The 24,907-nt window shown below is 36.0% G+C and overlaps 1 protein-coding gene across 1 annotated transcript in view; it reads left to right on the top strand.

The window, feature by feature from the left end:
• Positions 1–24,907, top strand: part of HCN1 (hyperpolarization activated cyclic nucleotide gated potassium channel 1) — a 198,721-nt gene that overhangs the window by 5,611 nt on the left and 168,203 nt on the right. The window contains exon 2 of the mRNA XM_075726555.1: positions 19,006–19,429. Coding sequence (XP_075582670.1) covers positions 19,006–19,429 — 424 coding nt within the window. The remainder of the gene's footprint in view (positions 1–19,005; positions 19,430–24,907) is intronic.

Genomic DNA, 24,907 nt, shown 5'->3' with positions numbered 1-24,907 from the left:
AGGGCTATCTTTCATGTATCATTTTCAAATACTACTGCGGTGACTATAATTTTTGTTTCTATTAAAGAAAAACTTCATACAGTTCAACTATTCCTATTACTTGAACATTCATTCTTTGTATGTGACTAAACATAAGAGAACTGTTTAGTATTAAAAAGATTATTAGTAGTGCTTGGCTTTTTATTTGCTGCATTCCAACAATTTTTGCACTTCTGTAAATAGCCCAAAGGATAAAATGACAAAATTGCAGCATTAATCTAAATAATGCATTTATAATGTCTGAAAATTCTTTCTGCCAGAAGGTTATGTGTTAAGCTTTATAATAGTTCCCCAGGTGAAATGCAACTCCCATAAAGGTAGGCTGAAGAGAAATATGATAATGGTCCTCAAATACAGAAATGGATGTTACAAAGAGGAAAGAAATTACATAGAAGTAATAGGGTGAAATTGCAGCAACAAATATCTAAATTAGACATTTAGGAAGCAGGACCAAAAATAAGCAATGAGACATTCTGTTGGAAACGCTTCGGTGTGGAATATGAGCCAGAAATGCATTAAGTTGTTTTTCATCTTCAGTTTCTATTATTTTTAATATTGAATAATGTCTTGTCATTGGCTGTCACTGATTCATTTGTTATGAAAGTTGACTGAAGCTAGCTACTGGCATTGCTTTTTGTACCAGTTGTAAGCATGTATTAGTGAAAATGGATATGTAGAGGTGTATGTTGTGCTTTTGGGCTCATGAAGGCCGTTTGCTCTTGTCCCCTTTGAGATTTTCTTCAAGAACCACAAAAGGAAGCCAGCTGAGTCCACCTGAGGTTGGTGCAGCAGCCACTCACGTTCTGGACCTCTAAGGGATGTGGGAAGGATTATGCCTTTGTTTGTTCAAGGAAAGCAATTCATTTTATTGACAAGACATCCTTCTGTCTCTAGATAATTTGGAATACTAATGCATAGTTTGAGCTTACATATATGTTGAACATTTCCCAATTTTCATTATGTCCATTTGAGTCCTGGAATAACAGTACATTCATTGCATTTTCTTTTTGACATGTTATATACTTGAACATAGAATAAAGTTTGCAGCAGAGAAAGAGATCAGTAAGCATATCTCAAATAATTCCTCAGTTCTCTGAAGTACTTTAATTACACTTGGGATGTTTTGAAGATCGCTGGCAGCACCTATGAAGAAATACATAAGTACATTTTTTTTTCTGCAAGATGCTTAATTTTAGAATATTCACCTTCTTCACAATCTAAATAAAGGCAAATACGTTCATCATGATTTTTCGACGTGTTTAAAAAGAAAAACACAAACAAAACCAAAACAAAATCAAACCAAAATCTTACAGAATTCCTGTGAGTAATCAAAATGATGTTTTGGGGGAGTTATTTGTGAGTCTTTAAACTTTGACCTGGGATGCTCAATATCATGAGACTTCCTCCTCAGTTGTCCGATTTTTTGTTTTGACTTCCAGTGAGAAAAAAGAGCTTGACTAATATTATCTATATATATATACACTTATCAAAATTTAGGTCTTGTAAGATCAGCATCATGCTTGGGCCCATAGGGAAAAAAGTACTGATTCTGTTATTCCCATTGATTATTTTAGCAAGACTACACATTTTTGAATATGTACTGGCACTTTATTTGTTCGCTTATCAAAATAAGCAATGCTTATAATTGAGTCAGTAAAAGTTTTTTCTTTATATTAGGTTTCTTGGACTTGAGTATATGCAGGGAACTGTGAATTGGAATACTATGTAAAAGCATGGAATAGTAAATAAAGGTCTAGATTTAGAATTTGGTTTAGGTGCTTGGTGGCTACAAAGCTAAATTAAAAATGCATAATGTTTGGTAAGTTGCTTAGGCTTTTTTATGGTTATATAATCAAGCTAAAATTTGAGTGGCTCAGTTTGTGATTGTTCAGCCTGGGGTAGATGTATGAAATCAGAGGTCAGTTAAAAAGTATGAATCTTTATCTCTTCATTTCTGCATATCTACCTAAGATAGGCGACATTGTAATATTTAATTAAATTTTGAAGGTACTAGAAGGCAAAATACTGTTTTTACAGAGGAGGATAAAATACGAAAATTACTTCATTTCGTTGTAAATAAGAGGTATCCATTCTCACCTCTGCTTTCACTCAACAGCATGCCTGAGAGCTGTCTTCTATGTCAACATACAATTTTTGAGAGGAAACTTTTAACCTACTTTGCAATGTTTAATTTTTAACCTGACAGTACAGTTCTCGTTAATTGCTTGAAAGTCCTTTAGCTGTCTATTCCCTGATTCTTTCCCAGAGGCATGATTTAATTTTAAAAATCATAGTGTATTCAGCTCTAATTATTGGAGGGCTCGTTCTAGACACATAGGAAGGTATGTTAATGACGAAAAACTGTATCAGCTGGAGTCAATGTCAGTACTACCTCAAGGACATTGTCATTTAGCTTCCATAAAATCTCTGCTAATATCTTTTAATCTGATGATAGTCAGATTCAGGCAAGCTGCATGATATTGCATAACCTTATTGCCTTGGTTTGCAGTGCAACTGGAATAAGTCTAGAGTAAACTTGTGTCCAGAAAATGTTCATTTGATTACAAAAGAAATGCAGTCTGTTTCCATTATATATTTACAAAAAGCCGAAACAACCCCCAAAACCTTTTTTATTTATTCCAGTGAGGTTTCCACAACTGGATTTGCATCATGTAGCTAAGAATAGGATTTTGTTCTTATTTTATTAACTTCTATGTTGTTTGTGTGGATATCTTATCTAATGAAGCATGTTATTTAACAAATAATTTGATACACTATTGGAATTTAGTGTGCTGCTGATGTTAATCAATTTTCTATTTCTGAAAATGTCATTTATTAAAAATTCTTATTAAGGTATTTTGTTTTTAACTGAAGAAGCATAGGTTGCTTTATGTTCTCAGTCAAAGCTAGGTTAGGAGGTTTTTGGGTTTTTTGTTTGTTTGTTTCTTTAAATGATGTAATTTAAAATAGCCAATATACATAAAAATTGTTTTGACTGCAGGTTTTTTTTAAGGTAGTATTACTCTTTTTCGCCCAATTCTTAATCTGAAATCCACTGAAGCTTACACTTATGCTAAAGCTCCAGTATATAAAGAGCCCCACAGAAATAAAATGTGCCGTTACAATATCAAACCTTGCAATTCTATATGTAGCGTACTCTGGTTGCCTCCAGTTTTTTTCTCTCCTGTCAGCAGAGTAAAGTGTGGAAGTATTGATGTTTCCTTGGCTGGTTCTGTTCTATGTTACAGTAACTTACCAGATCCTCTAAAAAGCACCTCTCTTTTATGGCATGACTGCAGCAATAGGCGGTGTGGTTCTGAAATGATCTGATGTTAAGCAAATTTGTAGATTGCAGTAAATTTAGGGTAATATATCAGACGTTCCTAACGATAAATGGTTATTCTAACTTGCTTTGGGTCAAAGCTATGGAAAATATACAGAACTTTTATAAGATACATAAAGTAAGATCTATCCGACTCTACCCAGGAGATGGAATGAATGTGTGGCTGCAAAAACTGCAAAACCATGGGGATGCAATCAAGCATCCACATGACTACTGAGAGGTTTTCCATCAGGCTTTTGAGTGACTTCTGTCTCTTTGTTCATTCCAGGAGGACCTATGACTTCTGGCCTGGTAGAGAAATTACTATGAAACCAGTAGTAGGTAATACCGCCCCCAAAACATTTTATTACTGCCTGACAGTACGCACTTCCAAGCTTCTGGATTCCCCAAACATATCCTGGGCTACAGGTTCCCTGGGATGGCTGCATATGGCCTTGTTTGCACTTGATTTCTCAGTGAAGATAACAGCCAAGCTTGTCTGTCACTCTGGTTCACCTTGTCTTTAGTGCCAGACAAGCTCAGTAGTAACACAAAGATTTCCTTTTCCAACTAGGGATTAGTCTGTTAGACACAAACTTGGAAGCAAAACATAAGTAGTAAAATAAGTCAATCATATACCTCAAGCTTCAGTTAATAATTGGATACCTTTCTCGTTACCCACCTTAGCAAGTATACTTCAGAGATGTCCTCTTTTTCAGAGCTGGATATCCAGTGTTCATGGAAACTGTTATCTAGGTGACTCCCTAAATACTGAATCCTGCTTTTTCTGTTTTTTATTTATAACATTTCTTATGGTCTAATTTTGAGGTAGTGAAATCCTGCTATAGGCAACTTGCAGTTCTCATTTGAAAGCTAGCAAGAGCATGGTGATGTAGTCCCTGACAGATTTTTTTTTTTAAAACAACTTCTCTTTTCCCTCATTCTGTTTTTCCTTCTCCCTCCCACATCTCTTCCTGAAGATATAATTAATTCCTTTATATAAATGGAAATGATGCATTGATTTTTTTTTTTTTTTAAATTTGCTAGCTCTGCTATGTAGTTTTACATTCTTACTGAGTCTGTTAGCTAGGAGATACTGAGCTGTTCAAACTACCAGGGAGAAGGAAGCCTAGGTATTTTTCATAGTGTCTTGGAGTTTGTAAATAAATACCTTGTAATAATTTAAAAAAATATATAATTGTATGCACATTTTCTATTTCCCGTGACTTGGACAGATTGGCAGCTTTCTGTTGAGAATTGCAACCTGACGCAATTGAACATGATGTTACCATAGACCTAGTAACAAGATACTTTGCTGAAATTTTCCCCTCAGCCTGTTTATTGCCAGTTTGGGAATTCTAGTGTTGCATACATCTATCACATTAAAGATATAATTATAAGAAACACACTTCTGTAATGCAAAGGGAGTGTGGTATCAAGAGTAAGCACTGCCAGATGGTAGGCAATCTAACAGAGCATTTAAAAAGGGTCAAATCGAAAATGTCTGAAATCCAGCAGCTTATTAAGCAATAGACGTTGCATGTGTGGGACAAGTGAGAGATAAGTAACCTAATTTAGGTGCCCACATGACCAAAATTGACTTTTAATTGCATGCATTCTCTCAGTAAATATCAAAAATATATGTTTTTACTAACCTGAAGGTGTTTTTTGAAATTTGGAACAGAATATTAAATGCATTGATATACTGCTGAGTGTTGAAAAGTTGAGTAGGATTTGTACATGTTCTTATTGTCTATTTATTGAAGTAGTGAATTTATTATGATGGCTAATCTTTCTGAAATGGAAGAAGAAATCTAAAAACAATGTCAAGGTTTTTTGATGTTGAAAAGAATTAAATCCAGGACCTAGTAATTGTATTATTTCATATGCATATTACTTAGCTAGATGTGAACTAAATATGACATAAATGATGACTGAATCCAGTTAAATGTCTTTGGGTTTAGTTTTCTGTTTGAATGTATTAGCTATGAGTTTAAAATTTCTTTCTTCCCTTTAAACTGTGCTCTGTTCTTGTTTCCTAAATGTAGATTTTCCTGTAGTCTGCCTATGTGCTGTGCTCTGTCATTCACATGCAGGCTAATTTTCTTTTGTTGAGAGATGATTCTTGTTAAGACAGGTCTGAGAAATATTCCTTCAGTATTATACAACCTGTCAGTGTTATTCAGCAATTTCCACCACCACTCCCCTCATTGCCCAGGACTGTGTGAACATTGCTCGATGTGACCATGGTTGTTTCTGTCATTTCTAAGCTGCAGCCAACTTTTACATTCTCCACAGGCTAGACCAAATTTATCTTTCTGTGGAAGGGATGGGAGAGGTGCAGTGAACTTCCACTCCCACACTTGTTCCTCACAGTCCAACAGAGTTCAGACTTGCTTCAGGGAAGGAAAGCTAGCTTTATAGCCCAGGAATGCAGGTACCATGAATCTGCGTAAAATGGTAGCAGATGTTCCTGCTGGGGCTACTGATTTATCATTCCATGAATTGTCACTGAATAGCAGCTCATCTTAACATTGAATGTATATGCTGATTTTATGCCACTAGCAAAATGAGCAAATGGAATATGATATTTAACTTGGTTTCATGTTTCTAGTACAAACTTTTCCATTTGTGGAGTGGCTTTGAAAATGTCAGTTTTACCCAGTGCTCTGCACAGAGTGTGCAAATCTATAGGATGTTAGATGAAGATCCGAGATGGCAGTAAGAAGCCTATCTTTTGATTTCAGAATGAGCTAGGGACCTAGATACTTCTCAGCATCTGGACTCTGTGCCTGAACATGTTGCAGAAATCTAGCCATAAGGAGCTGTAAATGGTAAAACTGATTATTAAAAAATGTTGCCCATGGGTGCTCTGCATTTGCAGGACTAGTATATCAGGATAATTTGAATATGCTTCATGTTCCATTTCTGTTGTATTATATATTTTGATTTGCAGTTTGCAGATCAATGTATTTTCTAAGATTATGATAAAAAGTTCTATGAATCATTTTTCACCCTCAGTTTCTTGCTGTTCTCCACCAATGAATTATTCACATCTGTTTGACTGTTCTAATTATTACACATCTTTAGTTTAAACATGTTTGAATAGTTTGTAACTCACTGTCCACCAAAAATGAAACACAAATATCTGGCTAAATTAAATTTTGTCTTTCTGAGGAATATTGGCTTGTGGCTAAAATATCTTCTGAGATCTCCACAGTAAAATGTTTTCATTTGCTGAAAGCCAGAAACCTATTTATTATATTAAGACAACTTCATTTTGAGTGAATATGGATGGAAGATAAAGATGGACATCTGGTGTTTTATTCACCATGGTAAAAGGAAGATCTTTCTTTTGCTGTATCAAAACAACAGTCATCTGTCTGTATGGGAGTAAATAGCTTCCTTGGTACTTTTGCTGTTGTTTATATTTCAGGTCATAGGTCCCTGACCAAAGTTTCTGACTGCTTATTTTAGAGCTGCTTATCAGTGGCTACGATTATAGGCAACTTTACTTGCAGGCACACACTCTCCCCTATCACCCTTAACCTATACTATGTAGCTGATCTCAAGAGCAGCACAGGGGCTGTGCTGTTGTTGAGCAATATGGACTATGGACTACTTTGAATGCCTGAAGAGTGGAGAAAGAGAATTTTTGTACTAAGAGACTTCAAAGTCAAGTGTAAAAAAATCCAAAACACTCTACCAAAATATGAAGCAGAGAAGTAGATTATTAAATAATTCCCTTTTATATTTTTTCTGATAAATATTTATAGGTGAAGCATATAACAAAGACTGTTTAAGTTTGAATACATTTTCAGATCTTAATATCTTTATCAATCTTTTATTTTTCAGGCTGAAAAATGACATGTTTTTCTGAAGCTTAAAGTGACTTTCTCTTTTTTTTTTTTTTAAATAAAAAAAGGCAACTGTGGAGGAAAAAACCTTTATCTAATATACATATTTTGTATAACAACTCTGCTTTAGATGGTTCAGTCTCAATGAAGGTAGAATAGAATTTTAAATTAATCTATATATTGGTAACAAATATCTTTCAGTGGCTCAACAACCATTTCATATGACTAAATTAAAACAATAATTAACAAATGTATTTCAAGCCTGTAATCTGCCATAATTCAATAAATGCTTTCACCACATAGTTTGTAAATTTAATACATATTGTTTTTAGAAATGAGTCTTGACCATCTATTTCAGTGTTGTGTATACCTGTGACAAAATGTAATGGAACCTCGTTTTTTAATTACAACCAAGCAATGGATATGACCTGCAGTACTGAAAGGTGTATTGGAAGGAGAAAAGGCCTCATTGCATATAAAGGCAATCTCTTGGAGTGCTTGATACTGCAGGTTATCTCCCGTTTTGCAGATCAAAAAGACATTTAATAAATAATTATACATAGGTTGTTTTGTTGGGTTTTTTGGAAAGCATTTGATTGTTTGCTTTTTTAAGAATAACCAAAGCCATTTCATTGAAAAAACATCGTTTCCTTATATTGAATTAAATTGCAAAATGGCCGTTCAGCAATCATATTCCGTTACACTGACCGATGTTCATAAATGTCAGAGGCAGATTTTACATCCCCAGAAACTTGGTTTGTATTCCAAACCTCCACCCTTCGCTGAGCTGCTCACAGCAGCAGTACGTGAGGTTTTGCTCAGGCCTGCTTGCGTGGAGCTTGCTGGAGCGTTAGAGGGTAAATAGCATGAAAAAACGATGAGAGGAGCAGAGGTAAAACCAAGAAGATCATGTTACTTAGGCCAATAACTAGAACATCTTTGAACATTATGTATTCTCTTTCCTGTTTGCTTTGTTTGCTTTTCTGGGTTTTCCTTTTTGTTTTAAACAAGTGAATATCAGGTCTATCTGATCACTGCTCTGTCTAGCTGCATAATTAGGAGATTTGTTTTGGCAATGCAGGCAGAGCGCTGTGCTGTAAAAAGGATGATAAGATTGGAGCATGCAGTGTGTAAATTGGGAATTTTAAAGAAATGTTAAAATTATATTGCATCTCCTTAAATACTGTTGTGTGCATTGTATTTTCAATTAATTGACGTTTTAGATAGATAAATTGATACGATTAATTCAGTGACTAAAATTAACAAAATAACAATTCAGTAATCATGCTAACACAATTTGCAGCATGTATTTTTGAGCTTGTATATGAATGTCTCCTGTATCCACTCTGGAATCAAAACCATTCAGCCCAGATGTTGGAAGTGCAGAATAATTTCCATCCTCTGCTGGAGAGAATTTAAACCTGTACATTTACTTTGCATAGCACTTCTGGCATGGATACTTTCAATAACAATATCACCTGTTGAAGCTGTTCTACTTTGACAGAGCAAAAAAGAGAACATCTCTCCAGTCTAGTAGTTGCCTTCCCTGGGAAGAAGGTTTTGGTTCCTGCTCTAGCTCATATTTGTTGAGGGAAAGAGGACAGGTCAGCAGCATACCTCACTTCACGAGACACAGTATGGCTTTGGAGTAGTGAATTTCCTTGAGAGGTGGGAGATCCTAGGCTCAGCTGCCCACAGATAGAAGAGGAAAGTCGAATGGATTTTCCTGTGTGTTGGTGAGAGCTCTAGGTATTGAGCTGTTCTGCAAAGAAAATTAAGAAAATGAAGAAAATTACAATTTTGATTCAACTGGAACACCAATTCCTCATCTTCTCATGTTATTTTCACAACAAACACAAGTTATTAATATATTTTTAAAATACATAATTATTTCAATTAGATTTAATTACTTTTTGAATTTTAATTTGATTCAATCCAATAAAATTTGATTTACTGCAACATGTGATATTCATGGATTACAATAAAACAACTTACTGATTCTGAAAACGGTACTTCCACTTATTTTAAAGGGTTGAGATCTCAGTACTTATTTTTATATTCAAAGAAACATAGGCTTTGGAGCCAAAGATCAGCCATAAATAGTTGTAGAGGGGAATTATAATTTAACTTGGTATATTTATGCTATCTCGATTACTTGTTCTTGCATTAGAATTTTGTACATCTGTGTAGATGCATGAGGTGTATAAAGATTCAGTCGTATATTTCTTTTCACTCATGGTGTAGGAGTCCAAAGTCTGCATGTATAATCCATCAACTTGTTTCATACCTATCTATAGTTGTTCTACACTTTTTCACATCTCTGATTTTTCCTTTCATGAATTTGAAGACTACCTCTTTTTTTTTTTCAGTTTAAACATAGTCCCCACTCTTGCCTTCGATGAATTTTTTCAAGAAATAATACACCAAATTCTAGTAAATGAATATTTGTGTTTGAAGCTGCTTGTCCAAACCTACTGTATCTTTGTACAATTATATGCACAAAACCAGTTTTAAATCTGATTATCAGAATGAAATTGTTAGTAGTAGTATATATGTCAAATACCAGAAGTCTCGGTGTCTTGCATGAACCAAGCTGATGGTCCTAGTCTTGTTTTTTTTGTCAGAGGTATTCACCTCAAAATACTAATTGTCCCAACTCATTTGGTGGCCACAGGCCAGTCTCCTCACCAAAACCCATGGCTTAGGTCTGTCAATAGCTACTGAGCAATGTCTTCCCCATCATCTCCTTCTCTGAAGTAGAGAAAATGGACTTTTCTCATCAGCAGAAACTTTAAAAATTACACTGATAATTGAGAGATTGAATTGGTATTAAAAAAAATATATTAAAGAAGAATATTAGGTGATATTGTCTGTCTTCCTTGGTTTTGCGAGGGGGTGTGCGTTAAGTTATCTTCCTCTTCACATGATGCTTTGTTGAGAATGATTACAGAAGGCTTCTACCAATTTAAGCTTCTGAATTTTTACTTAGTATGGAGGCATCCTAAATGTCATGTTTCTAAATGGCACTCTTAAAATTACTGTCACTACAAAATCCTTAATTAATGCAAGTGTTCCAACATGAGATATGAGATTATTTTGCAGCTGAAATATTTTTAGATATGTCTCTTTCAAACTTTTTCTCATGCCTGTAAAGTGGTCCTTTCTAATTTGAGAATGTGAATGCGTATTTTACAGTGATCCACTACAGAAATTTGCTGACACTTAAAGAATCAGTATGTGGCAATTTGCAATTGGTTTAAGGGTTGGTAATATGAAACTGAAACAAATCATTGGAGTCCCTACACAAAATGTTGCCTAATACTGAAAGGCTATGGTTTAACAGTTTGAATGGGGGGGTAAATTTGAGGAAGATATATTACTTGTGCTGTGACGTATGTTGATGCGGAAGCAATCTAGGTGATCTGAAATGTATCTGTTTTGATCAGCATACAGGTCAGCATAGACAGATTCAGCTTTTTCCAGGAGAAAACTCATTTGTGAGTCCTGAGTCTTCAGCACTTTTTCCTAGCTGGTAGCTATCTGGACAGGAGCACTACCCTGCTTTTTCACCGAGGAATGGGACTGAATAAAGGAGGAACTGTATAAAGATGGGGGAGTGCAAAAGCAATGTCAGAGCTCCACTGACAGTGGTGCACTGTTCTTGCACAAGATTGAGTGGAAGTCAGGCTTTAATTCTTTCTACTGCAGTTTAATAAGTTTCTCTGGAGAAAAAGCAAATGCAAACATCGAATGTATTCAAGCACTTGTGGTAGGGGATTATTGGCTAAAACCAAAGAAGCTCATTATTAAACAATATTGCCATATTCTATAAATTTCTCGTTGTCCTCTCCTTCCCCCCTCCTGTATGCAATGAGGGCAACAGTACTTCTGTACCTTTATTTCTCAGAAATCTGAGACTTAATGCATGCAAAATACTATAAAAACATTAGACAGAAGCGTACCAAGAATTAAAAAACTTTTCATGAAATGTCCACTGCTTAAACATTAGTTGAATTTGCTGAAAATATACATATATATAGTGTAATGTTAATTAGTTAATTTTATAGTCACTTTCCATTATGGTACTGTGATTTTCTTTTCTAGTAATCAAGCCTTTGAAGCACTCAAGCTTTAAACCTAACCAAATGCTGTAACCAAAGCCTTTGAAAGTAGTAAATTGCTGTTCATTGGCTTCACTGGGCTCTGATCAGGTCCCCCGAGAGCTGCATTTATCTAATCATCTGCCTTGTGCATAGAATCATAACTGAGCAACAAATTACAAATCTCCGCTGCTAAGTGTGTTCAGTTATCAGATAACACTCATGAACTCGGTTTGAAATTGTGCAAGTTTATAATTTTTAGATACATTCTATGTCTATATAAAAAAGAAGACTCAGTATTGCTGAATTTTATTAATCTCTTTTTTAACTCCTTTTCTGCTACCAGGTGGGAAGTTGCATCAATATTTAAATAATAACAGCAAGGCATATAAATTGGATGTCTAAGTATATATGGCTAACCTTGAAGTGAAGGACTACAGTATTAGTCTGAAATCAAATGAAGATTTCTGGTGGTCTGAAAACTTCATTTTTGCTTTTAGTCTGAATCAGAATTAAACCATTAAGCTGGAAGATTCCCAGGTCCAGCACTGCTCATAACTGAGGCAGGGAAACTGAGTTTTCAGAACATCAGCCTCTGCCTCATCCCAGGCTGACCAGTCTCAGGCAGGTAGAGAAAGCCTTTCTGCTGCTTCAGCAAGTTACCTAGCTAAGTCAGTGAAAGTTCATTAAGCTTGATATGTTTTAAATTAAAAAAGAATAGCAAACATTGATTAAATTTTCACCTGAGAAAGTGTCACAGGCTTCTACTTAATAATATTTCTACCCTTCAACCTGAGCACTTGAAGTGTAGGAGATGCTGTCAGTACTCTACTACAGTGTGTGCTTTACAATCAAAATGAGTGAGCCACGAAAGGGACTCTGTTTCAGCCTTGCAAGATTCCCTGTTTCTGTTTACTTGACTTAAGCTAAAAGCCGTCAGAGCAGAAATAGAGGAGAATAAAGAATATAAATTAATAATTTCAGGGGAATAGATTACCTTTAAAAACAAAACAAAAAATCAAACCCTTTTGCCTTCCTAAAGCTTTGCAACATTAGGTACATTCAGATGAGGAAAGTTTTATCCATACGCAACTGGGTCACAAGAAGCCCATGCAATGCCACAGGCTTGGGGAAGAGTGGCTGGAAAGGTGCCCAGCGAAAAAGGACCTGGGGGTGTTGGTCAACAGCCAGCTGAAGATGAGCCAGCAGTGTGCCCAGGTGGCCAAGAAGGCCAACAGCATCCTGGCTTGCATCAGTGTCGTGGTTTAGCCCCAGCCAGCAACTAAGCACCACGCAGCCGCTCGCTCACTCCCCCTGCCCCGGTGGGATGGGGGAGAGAATTGGAGGAATAAGAGTGAGAAACACTGCTGGGTTGACATAAGAACAGTTTAATAATTGAAATAAAGTAAAATAGTAATGGTAATAATAACAATATAATAATGATAATAATATACAAAGCAAGTGATGCACAATGCAATTGCTCACCACCTGCCAACCGATAACCAGACAGTTCCCGAGCAGCGATCGCTGCTCCCCGGCCAACACCCCCCCACCCCCCCCACCCCCCAGTTTATATACTGAGCATGACGTCACAAGGTATGGAATAACCCTTTGGTCAGTTTGGATCAACTATTCTGCCTGTGCCCCCTCCCCGTTTCTTGTGCACCTGGCAGAGCATGGGAAGCTGAAGAGTCCTTGACTAGCATAAGCAGTACTTAGCAACAACTAAAAACATCAGTGTGTTATCAACATTCTTCTCATTCTAAATCCAAAACACAGCACTATGCCTGCTACTAGGAAGAAAATTAACTCTATCCCAGCCGAAACCAGGACAATCAGAAACAGTGTGGCCAGCAGGACAAGGGAAGCGATCGTCTCCCTATATATTCGGCACTGGTGAGGCCGCACCTCGAATACTGTGTCCAGTTTTGGGCCCCTCAATACAAGAAGGACATTGAGGTGCTGGAGCGTGTCCAGAGAAGGGCAACAAGGCTGGTGAAGGGTCTGGAGCACAGGCCTTATGAGGAGTGGCTGAGGGAACTGGGACTGTTTAGCTTAGAGAAGAGGAGGCTGAGGGGAGACCTTATCGCTCTCTACAACTCCCTGAAAGGAGGTTGTATTGAGGTGGGTGTTGGTCTCTTCTCCCAAGTAGCAAGTGATAGGACAAGAGGAAATGGCCACAAGTTGCGCCAGGGGAGGTTTAGATTGGAAATATTAGGAAAAATTTCTTCACCAAAAGGGTTGTCAAGCGTTGGAACAGGCTGCCCAGGGAAGTGGTGGAGTCCCCATCCCTGGAGGTATTTAAAAGACGTGTAGATGTGGCGCTTAGGGACATGGTTTAGTGGTGGACTTGGCAGCGTTAGGTTAATGATTGGACTTGATAATTGTAAAGGTTTTTTACAACATAAACAATTCTATGATTCTCTACAGAAGGACAACACAACTGCAGAAGTAACCCATTTGCTAGGGCAAAGCTGGCCAATGTAAAGAAGTGAGAATATACTAGTCATTTTAATGCATTGTGTTAATGTGATCACACAGATAGGTTACAGTAAATTCTAAGTTTGGAAATTTTAGAATAAAAAAGTTGCTGCTGAGCCAAAATCACGGAAGCACTCCACAATACGTTTGCAACATTTAAACAGGATTTGTTCCATGGAGGATGTTGAATGCAATATTTATTGTGAAAGTAGAAGGCATTTCACATTTAATTGGTATGCCTTTTTTCCAGAAGAAGTATGTTTTCCTCTAGGTGCGTGCATGTGTAAGAGAGAGACAGATGGGCGGAATGAAAATGGATAGCTGGGCAGAAGGGGATATCCTCACTTTCAGGTTGTGAAAAAAAATGGTGACGATTTTTCAGAAAGTTTTCAAGCACAGACACCTGTGCAATCATGAAAAGAATTTGGGTTCCCTAAAGAAAACCCTTCCTTCTTCATCCTCATGTCCTTTCCCACACATCCCAGTAACTATAGGCAAGTTGCAGGTATTTTCAGGTGGTCTAGCTTTGCTCTCTTACTAAAAGGATGATATAGTTGCACAGGCAGAGAAGGATGGCATGTCCTGTGAGAATCAAATTCTGACATGGAGAATACCAAGTTTAGTGCTTACTACAGTACATTGTAATAAAGTTTTAAATTACTGTTATTTCTACTAAGATTGTTTTGTTGTATATAGGACATTGATTTCTCTGTTAGGTGAACTGATGATGCATGAAAGCAAAAGAAATAAAGCTGTGTTTGAAGGTGAAATAAAAAAAAGTCCGTGTTCATTTCACTGAGCATCTGCTAGTCAGTCAAAATATTTAAGTAAAGAGAAGGCAAGTTTTCCATGGAAAGCTTGTGAATATTTTTTACAGTTCTTAATTCTCTGAATGGGTGGAGTGAAATCATGTCTCAGATGCATCGGGTTTGGTTTGAAAGGTATTTTACAAGCGATCTGAATGAATATCTTTTTCAAAGACCTTCTACTTTATAACGTGGCTGGTGAGTACTTGTGACTGAATTTCATGAAGTTTTACTGATATGTTTTGCTCTTTTTTATTAAATAATCAGACTTCTATGATCTTTCTGGGAAGTCAGAAAACTTAATCATAAGCAAATCCCTGACTGCTCTGTAGCCTTAAGTCACAGCACCCAGTGCCTTATAGATGCTGTCCACTCTGCTGTGTGGTTTGTGAGACCACTGACAACTTCTGCTGGGACAATCTGGGTGTACTGTAAAGATAATCATATATCAGACTACCCTGATTGAGACTGCTCTGTGTCATTGGGCAGCAACCAGGAAATAATAAAGGAAGCAAATCTGAATGACTTTTTACACAGTGGTATATACAGCAAATTATGCAGTAAATTAACTAACTTAGAGCTGAAATTTCCTTCTTTAAGACTCAGTTTGCTTTGGGTTGGATATATAAAGTGGAAAATAAAATGCCCGTTGGAATTCATAGTGCCTTACTTTATTAAGCTTACTACAAACATTGGTTAATTAATACTAAGTAGTTCTTTATTACTGCTTGGGTAGGCACTCATTTTGACCAGACGGTTCATCCTATCCAGGATAGACTGTGGCAATAAATAAACCACCAAAAACTTCAGCACCATGTTCCAGAGCTGTAAAAAACATCATGTCATTGCCGTAAGTTTTGAAAGTATTGTAGATAAATTATGAGTGAAAAGATCACTGAAAGAGGGCTATGAATCCAAGAAGTTTTATTTGAGAATACCAAAGTATTAATTAGCATGATTTTTTTTATTTCTGTATAAAATAATTCCTTGAAATTTAGAAAAAATATGCCCTAGAACTGTTTTTTTATACTTTTTTAATACCTGAAGACTTTTTTCACCTAGAGATATTAAATGTCTGAGTCATTTAGAAGCATTTAAAAAGTTTCAGGAATAGTTCAGTGCGGTGCGGTGCTGACCCCTGTACCTTCAGTTAATGTCAACTAGTAGTAGCTGTACTGAGTTAGCTTCAGAGGAGCAGTAAGTTCTACGGCTGTTTGCTATGGGGCTAAGGTCAGTTCTTGCTTCTCATTATGAGCTCTTAAAGATCTCATTGCCCTCAGGCTCTTAGTTTTTTTGCCCTCATTCTCGAAAATTTTGTGTCATAGGCCTGTGTCTTCCTTGCTTTTGAGCAACATTTTATAATACCTTATATAAATCTGGAACTCTGCGATTGTAAATTTTAAATTTATAACCATCCTCACTCTGTGTGTGTGTGTGTGTGTAAGTAGCAAAAATAAATAATGCTAAAAATAATCTGAAACAAAGGGTTACTCTGTGTCTCAATAGCAGCTCCTTGCACTGTCTCATGAAGCTTTTCAGCTCGCTTTTAGTTACATGAATAGTAGGATGTTCTAAACTGGTAGGCAAGGAAGGCATTGTATTACTTTCTCTGCACAGGTCACAGAAGGGCAATACAGGGAGTTGCATCTAGTTTTTCTCACCTGAAAGAAAAATCTTGTGTAACATGGCCAACAGAATAGCATTTGGAAACATTTTCCTAAAAGAAAATGTCAGATTAATTTCTAAAGGTAAAATAAATCGTAATACAATAAGAGTTTTTCTTACTAACTAATCAGCTTATAGTATATTGTGGGCTAAAATCAAAATACAAAACTGGTACAATCTGATAGTCCTTAGCATTCAATCTTATTTTATTACTGGAACCCTAATGCTACCACTTTTGCTGACATTCAACATCAGGAACTCCAGTGTGTTTTGCATAATCACAGTACATAACAATCCTTTAAACCATGGATTACTGTAGGATAAAAACACCTGGTCCTGTCTTATATTTTACATTGTCTGGGTGGCTGGTTGTTGTGTGGCTTTGGTTCACCTTCGTTGCATAATTGCTTCCTGTGCCAGTGAAACATAAAGGTCAATCTGAAATCAAGAAATGCTTTGCTTAGGAGTGAGCCACAGATACAAATAGAATCATAGAATCATAGAATCATAAAATCATAGAATGCTTTGGGTTGGAAGGGACCTTGAGAGATCATCGAGCCCAACCCCCCTGCACACCTCTTGTGATTATTTCCTAGTTGTTTTCCACTCATTTTCAGTATTCCTTGGAGGTGTTTATTCTCCCAGAACAGTTTTGTGAAATATTTTGGTCAATAGTATTGTAAAAGTGTTTGTGGTAATTGTACCTGTTGATCATAGTAGCAGTGATACATGAATTTACTAGTTCCTTCTGTATGGTAATTCTAGATTATTGAAAAGGAATCTAGCACAGCAAGAAGCCTATTACATGAATTTAAAAAGAAGAGAAATCGGGAAGTTTTTGCCAGATATGGTACAGATATGGTGAATACCATCACACGCTAAGCAAAAATACGTACAGCCTGGGTGAAACAATATTTATAGCACTTAGTATTCACATTTATTGTTAAGATTGAAAGTGTGTAAGACATAAATCACATTGTGGTACACAAGAAATTACTTGTAAAGTCTATTTCATGCAATTTCTGAGTACCAGTTAAAGGTACTTTGCCATCTACTCTCTCAAATAATAGTCCTATAAATAAAAATATTTAAAAAAATTTAAAAATTTATAAATAAAAGACTAATCTCTGTAGATTTATCTTGGAATAAAGAATTTTAAAACTGGGAATTCTCATGCCACTGTCAATCGTATGCTACTCTTCCTTTAGTGTGTTTTACAGTTAATTATTTATATTCTCAGATCAGCAATTTGTAAACTGAGAAGTATTTTCATGGATAAACATGAAAAAAAGGGAATTTATAAACCTGGATCATTTGGCAAATACAAGAAGCAATCTCCAAAATCTAATGTAATCCATATGCTCTGGGCAAGTCTAGCAAAAAATAAACTCGTGGTTCTGAAATGTTTTGTGGCCAGTTAAGCTATTATTGTTGTTGAGTGCTATGAATCTTTACCAAGATGAGGGTTTTTGCTCCATGCCAGGAGGCTGGTGCTGGTGTGATGGAAGTGGCCTGGAAGTCAGTGCTGCAGTGGTGTGCTGGTGGCACGTCCATCACATGTCCACCATGTGGGGCCCACTGCGACGGACAGCCGGAGCAGGGAGATAGTTGTGGAGCCATTGCTGCCTCTAGTCTTAACAGAAAGTCTAATGAGTCCATGGGGAACTGTTGTTGACTGGTTTCTGTGCCTTTCCAAGTTTAGTTGAACAGATCATGTTCTTAAGCAGAACAAGAGGTCACGGGTTGGGTTCAGGCTTTCTCAGGTTCAGTTTCAGTTCTTTTATTGAACAAGAATAACTTTCTTTGACAATTTAACATTTAGTAGTTATAATTTTCTTAAAATCTGTTGGTTATATACTACCATCCCCTGGAAATCTTCCATCTGGATAGATGTATATTCTATAACAGGTGGATTTACTCACCATTTCTATAATAGATATTAAAGTTATGAGTCTGGTTCTTTACCATCTGTATCAAGCACTGTTAGCAGCATTCTAACAGTGTTAGAGGGGAGCCTCGAGATACTTCTGGAGCAAAATGGTGAAATGCAGTACCCATTTTACACTATGGAAGTTGCAGATACTGTTGTCCAGACTTCTTAGCTAGCTCTTAGAGAAGACAGACTATGAGGTTGTAAAAATGCATGGAAGTTCAATTCAGATTGTAAAAGTGGTGAAGGTTTTGTTATTAATCTAATTTTTGTTTCTATTTTTTGCTTCAGTGCTTTTTTTCTCTTTCTGTAATTTTATTCCAGCACTGTAATGGTATGAGTACATTTGCAAAGAGGTGCTTACATTTGTTATCTGTTAGATATTTGGGTTTCCATTTGGATAGAAGCCTTAAAAAATATTGCATTGCTAAAGCACTTCTGATTGGCACCAGACATCAGTTTTAGTTATGTAAACCCACTAATAGGTTTTGACAGGAGTCTGGATAAGTTTACTGAGTACCACACTTGCACACTTTTCAGATATGCCATGGAGTGATAAGCCATAGTACTGTCTTTATCCTAGATGTGTGTTCTTCAGAAGGAAGGCACATAATAAAATGTATTAATTACTTTCTCTTCTCTCTTGACTGTGAATATATTGAATGAGTTACAACAATGAGAGTTTTCTTAGCACTAACAAAATGTTTAAGCACCTTGACGTGAAGTTGGTGGCATGATAGAGACCATTTTTCTAAGCGTGTTTTACCACAGTATGTCAACCATTCTGTTTCTTCCTTTTTTTTAGGTTTTACTGGGACTTAATTATGCTCATAATGATGGTTGGAAACCTTGTCATTATACCAGTTGGAATCACATTCTTCACAGAACAAACAACAACACCATGGATTATTTTCAATGTGGCATCAGACACTGTTTTTCTATTGGACTTGATCATGAATTTTAGAACTGGGACTGTAAATGAAGACAGCTCTGAAATAATACTGGACCCTAAAATAATTAAGATGAATTATTTAAAAAGCTGGTTTGTGGTTGACTTCATCTCATCAATACCAGTGGATTATATCTTTCTCATTGTAGAAAAAGGAATGGATTCGGAGGTTTACAAGACGGCAAGAGCACTTCGTATTGTGAGATTTACAAAAATCCTCAGCCTGTTACGTTTATTACGCCTTTCAAGACTGATTAGATACATACACCAGTGGGAAGAGGTAAGATTTATACAGTTATAACATAATTTGCTTAGATATTATTCCTACAAAAAAATAGTCAGGTCTCTCTGAAGAGCTACACAGGAACCAGAATGGAATAGAGTTTTTACTCACCGATTAGTGTAATTACATACAGGTGCTAGTAAAAAAGCCTTTCTGGAAAAAAACCACAGAGTAACCATCTTCTCTCTGCTAACAAGAGAGACCAAAAATATGTTTGCGACCATCAGCACAATAAGCATGGAAGGGCTCCTATTGAGAATATTAGAAATTTTAGCAACCACCTAAATCTGCATTTGAGTTTGGTGACTAGCACTTAAACTTATGAAGTTAATACTCTTATAATCACAGAGAAATTGAAATACATGTTCATATTTTTCTATTTCAGGAGAAATTGAAATAATTTATAATTGAGTAGATTTCCTAGAATGCTCATTGTTTGAAGGCTGTATGTAGGCTGAATATATCAAATACTGACCTTCTTTATAAAAAATGGGTAGTTCAAATTTTGAGTCATTGCCTTCTAAACTGTCAACTCCACTATTTCCAGACATGACCTTATGCTGCATGCCAATTTGGCATGGTGACATTTCCAGGAAATTATGGCATTCCCTAAATTGGCATGCCCATGGCTAGGAAGTGTTTAATGCATTGGCACGTACCACCATGATTCAGTCATTTCATTTCTTGCCTGTCCTCATTTCTGTAGTTATAAATATCATAATATATTTTAAAAGGAAGTGGTAAAAACATGGGAAAGATAGTTGCTGTTTTCTAAACCTTTCTTGCAGCAAGTGTAATGAGAATTATTTTGTAAAGCATTTTACGGAAGCACTATTAAAATGGATTTGCATTAATTTATTTACCTACTTTGATAAAGATTTATTTAATTAAATGCATATTGAAGGATGATTTGGTACCATTTCTGGTGCTTTCTCTGCTGGTTATCGCCAGTATTATATTCACTTCCTGGTTTAACAGAAACCTAAATGTGAAGCCATCTCACAAATAAAGTCAGATTACATTTAAAAATGGTATGATGCTGGATGATACCATATCAGAAGTCTAATAAATTTATAGCTGTTTCTCAAGAAAGCTCCTGAAATAGGTCATTATTTTTTATTACTGTATTTTGTAAAGTCTACTTTTCTTTGTCTCCCTGTAATGCAGAGTAACTGTGTTTTTGACACAGAAATAGAGCACTGCAGTTTTGTATTCAATTTAACTAAGGCAAACGATTAAGCATATTTTGCAGTTCTACCATAAAGCTGTGCTTTTGTCTCCTCTGTGCTTTACAGAGAGACAACCTTCTGAAATGCATTCAATGGCATTATTTTCTGGCAGCTTGAGTTAATAGCTTGCCGCTATAAAGCCCTACTAAGCAGAATATATTTTTCTGTCTGTTTGTCAAAGATAAATCAGGTATTCTAAAACAAAAATAGCTGAATCGGCCACTAAGTGGGACTAGAAGTGACCAGAGGATGTGATCCAAACCAGCAGTAGCTGGTGTTCAGTCCATTTAATCTCTAGCTAATGGCTGCTTGATTGCAACTTCACCTTTGATTCCACTAGTAAAACTTGTGAAATATTTCTTGTATGATACTTTATTTGACAAGTATTGAAAAACAACTGGAGTCCATCTTTTTGTGTTTGATAACACATTATACTGCTCCCTGGATTTTTTCAGGAAGGTGAAAGAGTGTCTGAAGGGTTTTTTTGCGGGTTTTTTTTTGAAACTTCAATAAATCATCAAGAAGATCATTGGCTGCTTTTAAAAAAGATTTCTGATGACTGTGAGAACATGTGGAAACAGTGATAAATACGTAGACTGAATCAGGTTCTCATAAATCCCAAAACAAAACATGTGCAAGAAAAGTGTTCTTTTTTTTTTTGTTTAGCATTTTACAGATATTAGTAATGAAGGGGGTCATTGATTTTCATATTTGGCTTTTGCTACCATAGTAGTTGATTATTACTTTGGATGTAGCTTGTGAAACTGTTCTGAATGGTGATCCATTACCACTTTGGAGAAATTGTGTTACAGCATTGTAATATTTAAAAAAAAAAAAAAAACCTGAGTAGGGATGAGCTTTGGTGAATTAGGAAAATATAGTTGGATGATCCCATAGGGGTAGTCAGTGAGACCTTTGCTGCTGATATTAATCTTCTCTGTATTGTGTGTGTTTGCACATGCACAACAGGGAGCAACTGTTAACTAATTTTTATGACACAGAACTGGAGCCTGTTTGTGTGTGGTTAAAAGGATTTAATAGTTTTTGCGTATGGGCTGACATGTTGGTTTTAAATGGGGTGCAGATAAATCTGAAATACTATGGATTTGGATCCAGAATAATGAGCATTACGTCAAAAATATTGAGAGGACAGCCAGCAAACTCATTCTTCATAACCTGCCAAGAGGATACTTCATGGAAAACTGATTGATGAACAAACCAGGTTGTAGAAGTTATCCCACTGAGGTATTTATATCTGTCCTCAACAGAAAAGGCAGGTTGAAATTGTTTGAGCTTTTCCTTTTTTAGTATCACATACCTGGACTTTAGCTGGTCAGTATCCTGAACTTCAAGATGAGTAGGCAAAAATTTAAAAGATTTTTATATGATACTGGTGAAACATGGTTCCTTTTCTTTATTTATTTCCACATCATTTAAATAAATTTAATCAAGATCAAGCTTTTAACAGCCACAAAGAATAAGATTAAGGTAAATAATGTATGCATAGCAGAAGCTTTTCCTTACCTGTTATGAGGGAACAGAGCTATAGCCTGTGGTGCAATAGATATGAAATCTGATTGATACAATCATATCAATAGCTTATCCAAATGAATAACTCAGTGGAACTGGGAAGAAACACTTTAACAAAGGGACAGGAGATACGTTGGCAAGAATTAATTTACTGAATTTGCAAATTCACACTGTCCTAAAACTGCTTTTTAGCTACAATATCTAATATTCCATTTTTTTAACTCAGATGTTGACAAATCGATCATGTACTTAAATAAAATTATATACTATAACATGCAAGAAAAAAATCATTATTTAAATTGGTAATTGCAGAAATTATACTTTTGCAGTAATTTCTGATGGTGGGTTTGTTTTGGATTTTTTTTTTTTTAGCACAGATTCACTGGACCAGACATACTGGACCTAATTCTTATTTACTTTAGCTTATTTTATGCGACTGCCTTTGCTGCTGACCCCTGAATGTTTTACATAGGTTTGCATGCAACTAGTAAGTTATACTTAGTTAAATATGCTTATAGATAACTGAAAATCAAAAATAAATTATATGAACAATTAGGAATAAATACATTGTTACATGTCAAATGATATACCACTTTGCTTTACATTTGTTTATGATATAAATTTACAGATTCTTTCAAATAACAGTATTTTCCAAAAGCTGCTTAAACCCCAGACTTTAATAGCTTTGCTTACAGCTATTCTAATCACAGGACAAGACCTAGGAGATATATGAGTAAATAGAAGTGGTAGTTCTAAAACTGTACCCTTAAGCCTTTCCCACTCTGAGGTGTTTGATTATGTAGAATTAGAATGAATTTTAAAGAGACTGAATGCTTATTGCAAGATGTGCAATAAAGGTTATATTTTGCAAAAAATCATCCAGTAAAATATGTGATAATTGTAAATTGCAGCCGTGTCTTATTTTGGTTTGACTTGTACTGAAATCTGGTTTTCAATCTGCCAAACCTTTTCAAGGTTCATGAACCTAAGTGTTGATATCCATGCTAGCTGTTGGTCAAGCTCGGGTGTTTAATGAAACATATTTCTAAGCATATCACACAGACATGTCTTGTTCTACTTTTTACTGTTTTATTTCTAATAATCACAGTAATTCTGATTCAGAAAAGCTTATAAATACAAGCTTGCTTGAATGCTAAGTCTTACTAAAGTGCTTAAAAATTAAGTAAGTGTGTAAGAGCTTTGCCAAATCAGGTCCTGCATTAACAGTTTCATCTGTTGCTTCCAAGCTACCAACCCTCATTATCAAAGATCACCACTAGGTGTCCTTTCGTTGTTCTGCTTCTTGCCAACAGTACAAAAATATGTATTATGTGTATATGAAGTTCAGTCATTATTGTTGCCTAAATAAAAATACTGTAAAGAACACTTGTGTTACATGGACAACAAAAGACAACTCTTACTTCATAGCCTGCTGTTTCTGAGGTAGGTATACAGATAACTTTTGTCCCCTATAGAAAATCAAACCACTTTTTCTTTCCCCTACAGCCAGGTGAGAAGTCAAGGTTTTTTGTCTCTCCTTTTGATCACTGGCTAGGGAATTGTGTGGGAAGGGAGAGATGATGAGTTAGGTGGGTACTTCATAGTGTTGGATGAAAACACATATCTTTACTGATTGGATTATTAATTTTATTTTATTTTAACAGGACTGTGTCTACAAGACGTGGAGTTTTCCTGTCAATGATGGTATTATACAGTTTAACTTACTTTTTTAATTCATGGTCCCATGGAAATGGGAGGTGACATTTTTTTTCCTTTCTTTTCATTTAGTTTTAATTCCTGTCCTCCAAAAAGATAGTTTAAAATATATTTTCTAGGCCCTATAAAGTTGTGTCAGTTAGTGAAGTACTGCAAATAAGCATATCAGTACAGGTTGAGTGGCATTTTTAAAGTAAATTAGCTTAAAGTGGGACACATTTCTTTATTGCCTACTACAGATGCATCAATCAAATATGAGTCGTCTAGCTCATAGGGAGTGGGGGGGGGGAAATTTGTAAAATAACTCTGGAGGAAAGAAGACGTAGGAGAGCCCACCTTCTTTTACTGGCACAAAGTCTGTGAATTCTGCAACAAAGCCTCTGTACTGGTGTCTTCTGCCTTCCTACCATTCATCAGAATGAAATACAAGCAAATCCCTATTTCCTGCCAATTTCTACAGGAAAGAAACAGAAACACAATTTTTGTGTTCTTTTGGAAAGTCATGCCTGGAAAATGCCTCTTATGTAAAAATTAGTGAATTTGTGTCCTCCCACATAAAGTCTGTGGCTGGGGGCAAGTTGTGTGGATCGACGAGAAATATCAAAACCTGAGGTTGTTGGCACTTTTTGGTTTTTTTTTTCCTAAGAAGTGTTCCCTAGCAGGACTAAGTAAATATGCAAACCAGTTATTCATGTTGTTGTTTAGTGTGCAGATACTTGCTTGCATATGTATGTCTTACACAGCTGACTTCCATTTTGTGCTGGGCTGTATCTCAGACACCTGTGAGGTTTGCCTGGGGCTTCCTCCTTGTTCTGCAGTCTTCCCTACCAGATGAAGCAGTTGTCATGTGTGCTTGACCTGTGTTGACCAGCTCCACCTCTTGTGTAATCTACGGGGAAAAAATCCCACACTATTTGCTTCTAGTTTGAATTACAAAATCTAAGAGTGCTCCTAGCTCAACATAGCTATGGTAGAAGATGAGCTCTCTAGCTTCATCAGA

The sequence above is a fragment of the Pelecanus crispus genome, chromosome Z (genome assembly GCF_030463565.1).
Source record: "Pelecanus crispus isolate bPelCri1 chromosome Z, bPelCri1.pri, whole genome shotgun sequence".
NCBI lineage: Eukaryota > Metazoa > Chordata > Aves > Pelecaniformes > Pelecanidae > Pelecanus > Pelecanus crispus.
This window is presented reverse-complemented; position numbering and strand designations above follow the sequence as displayed.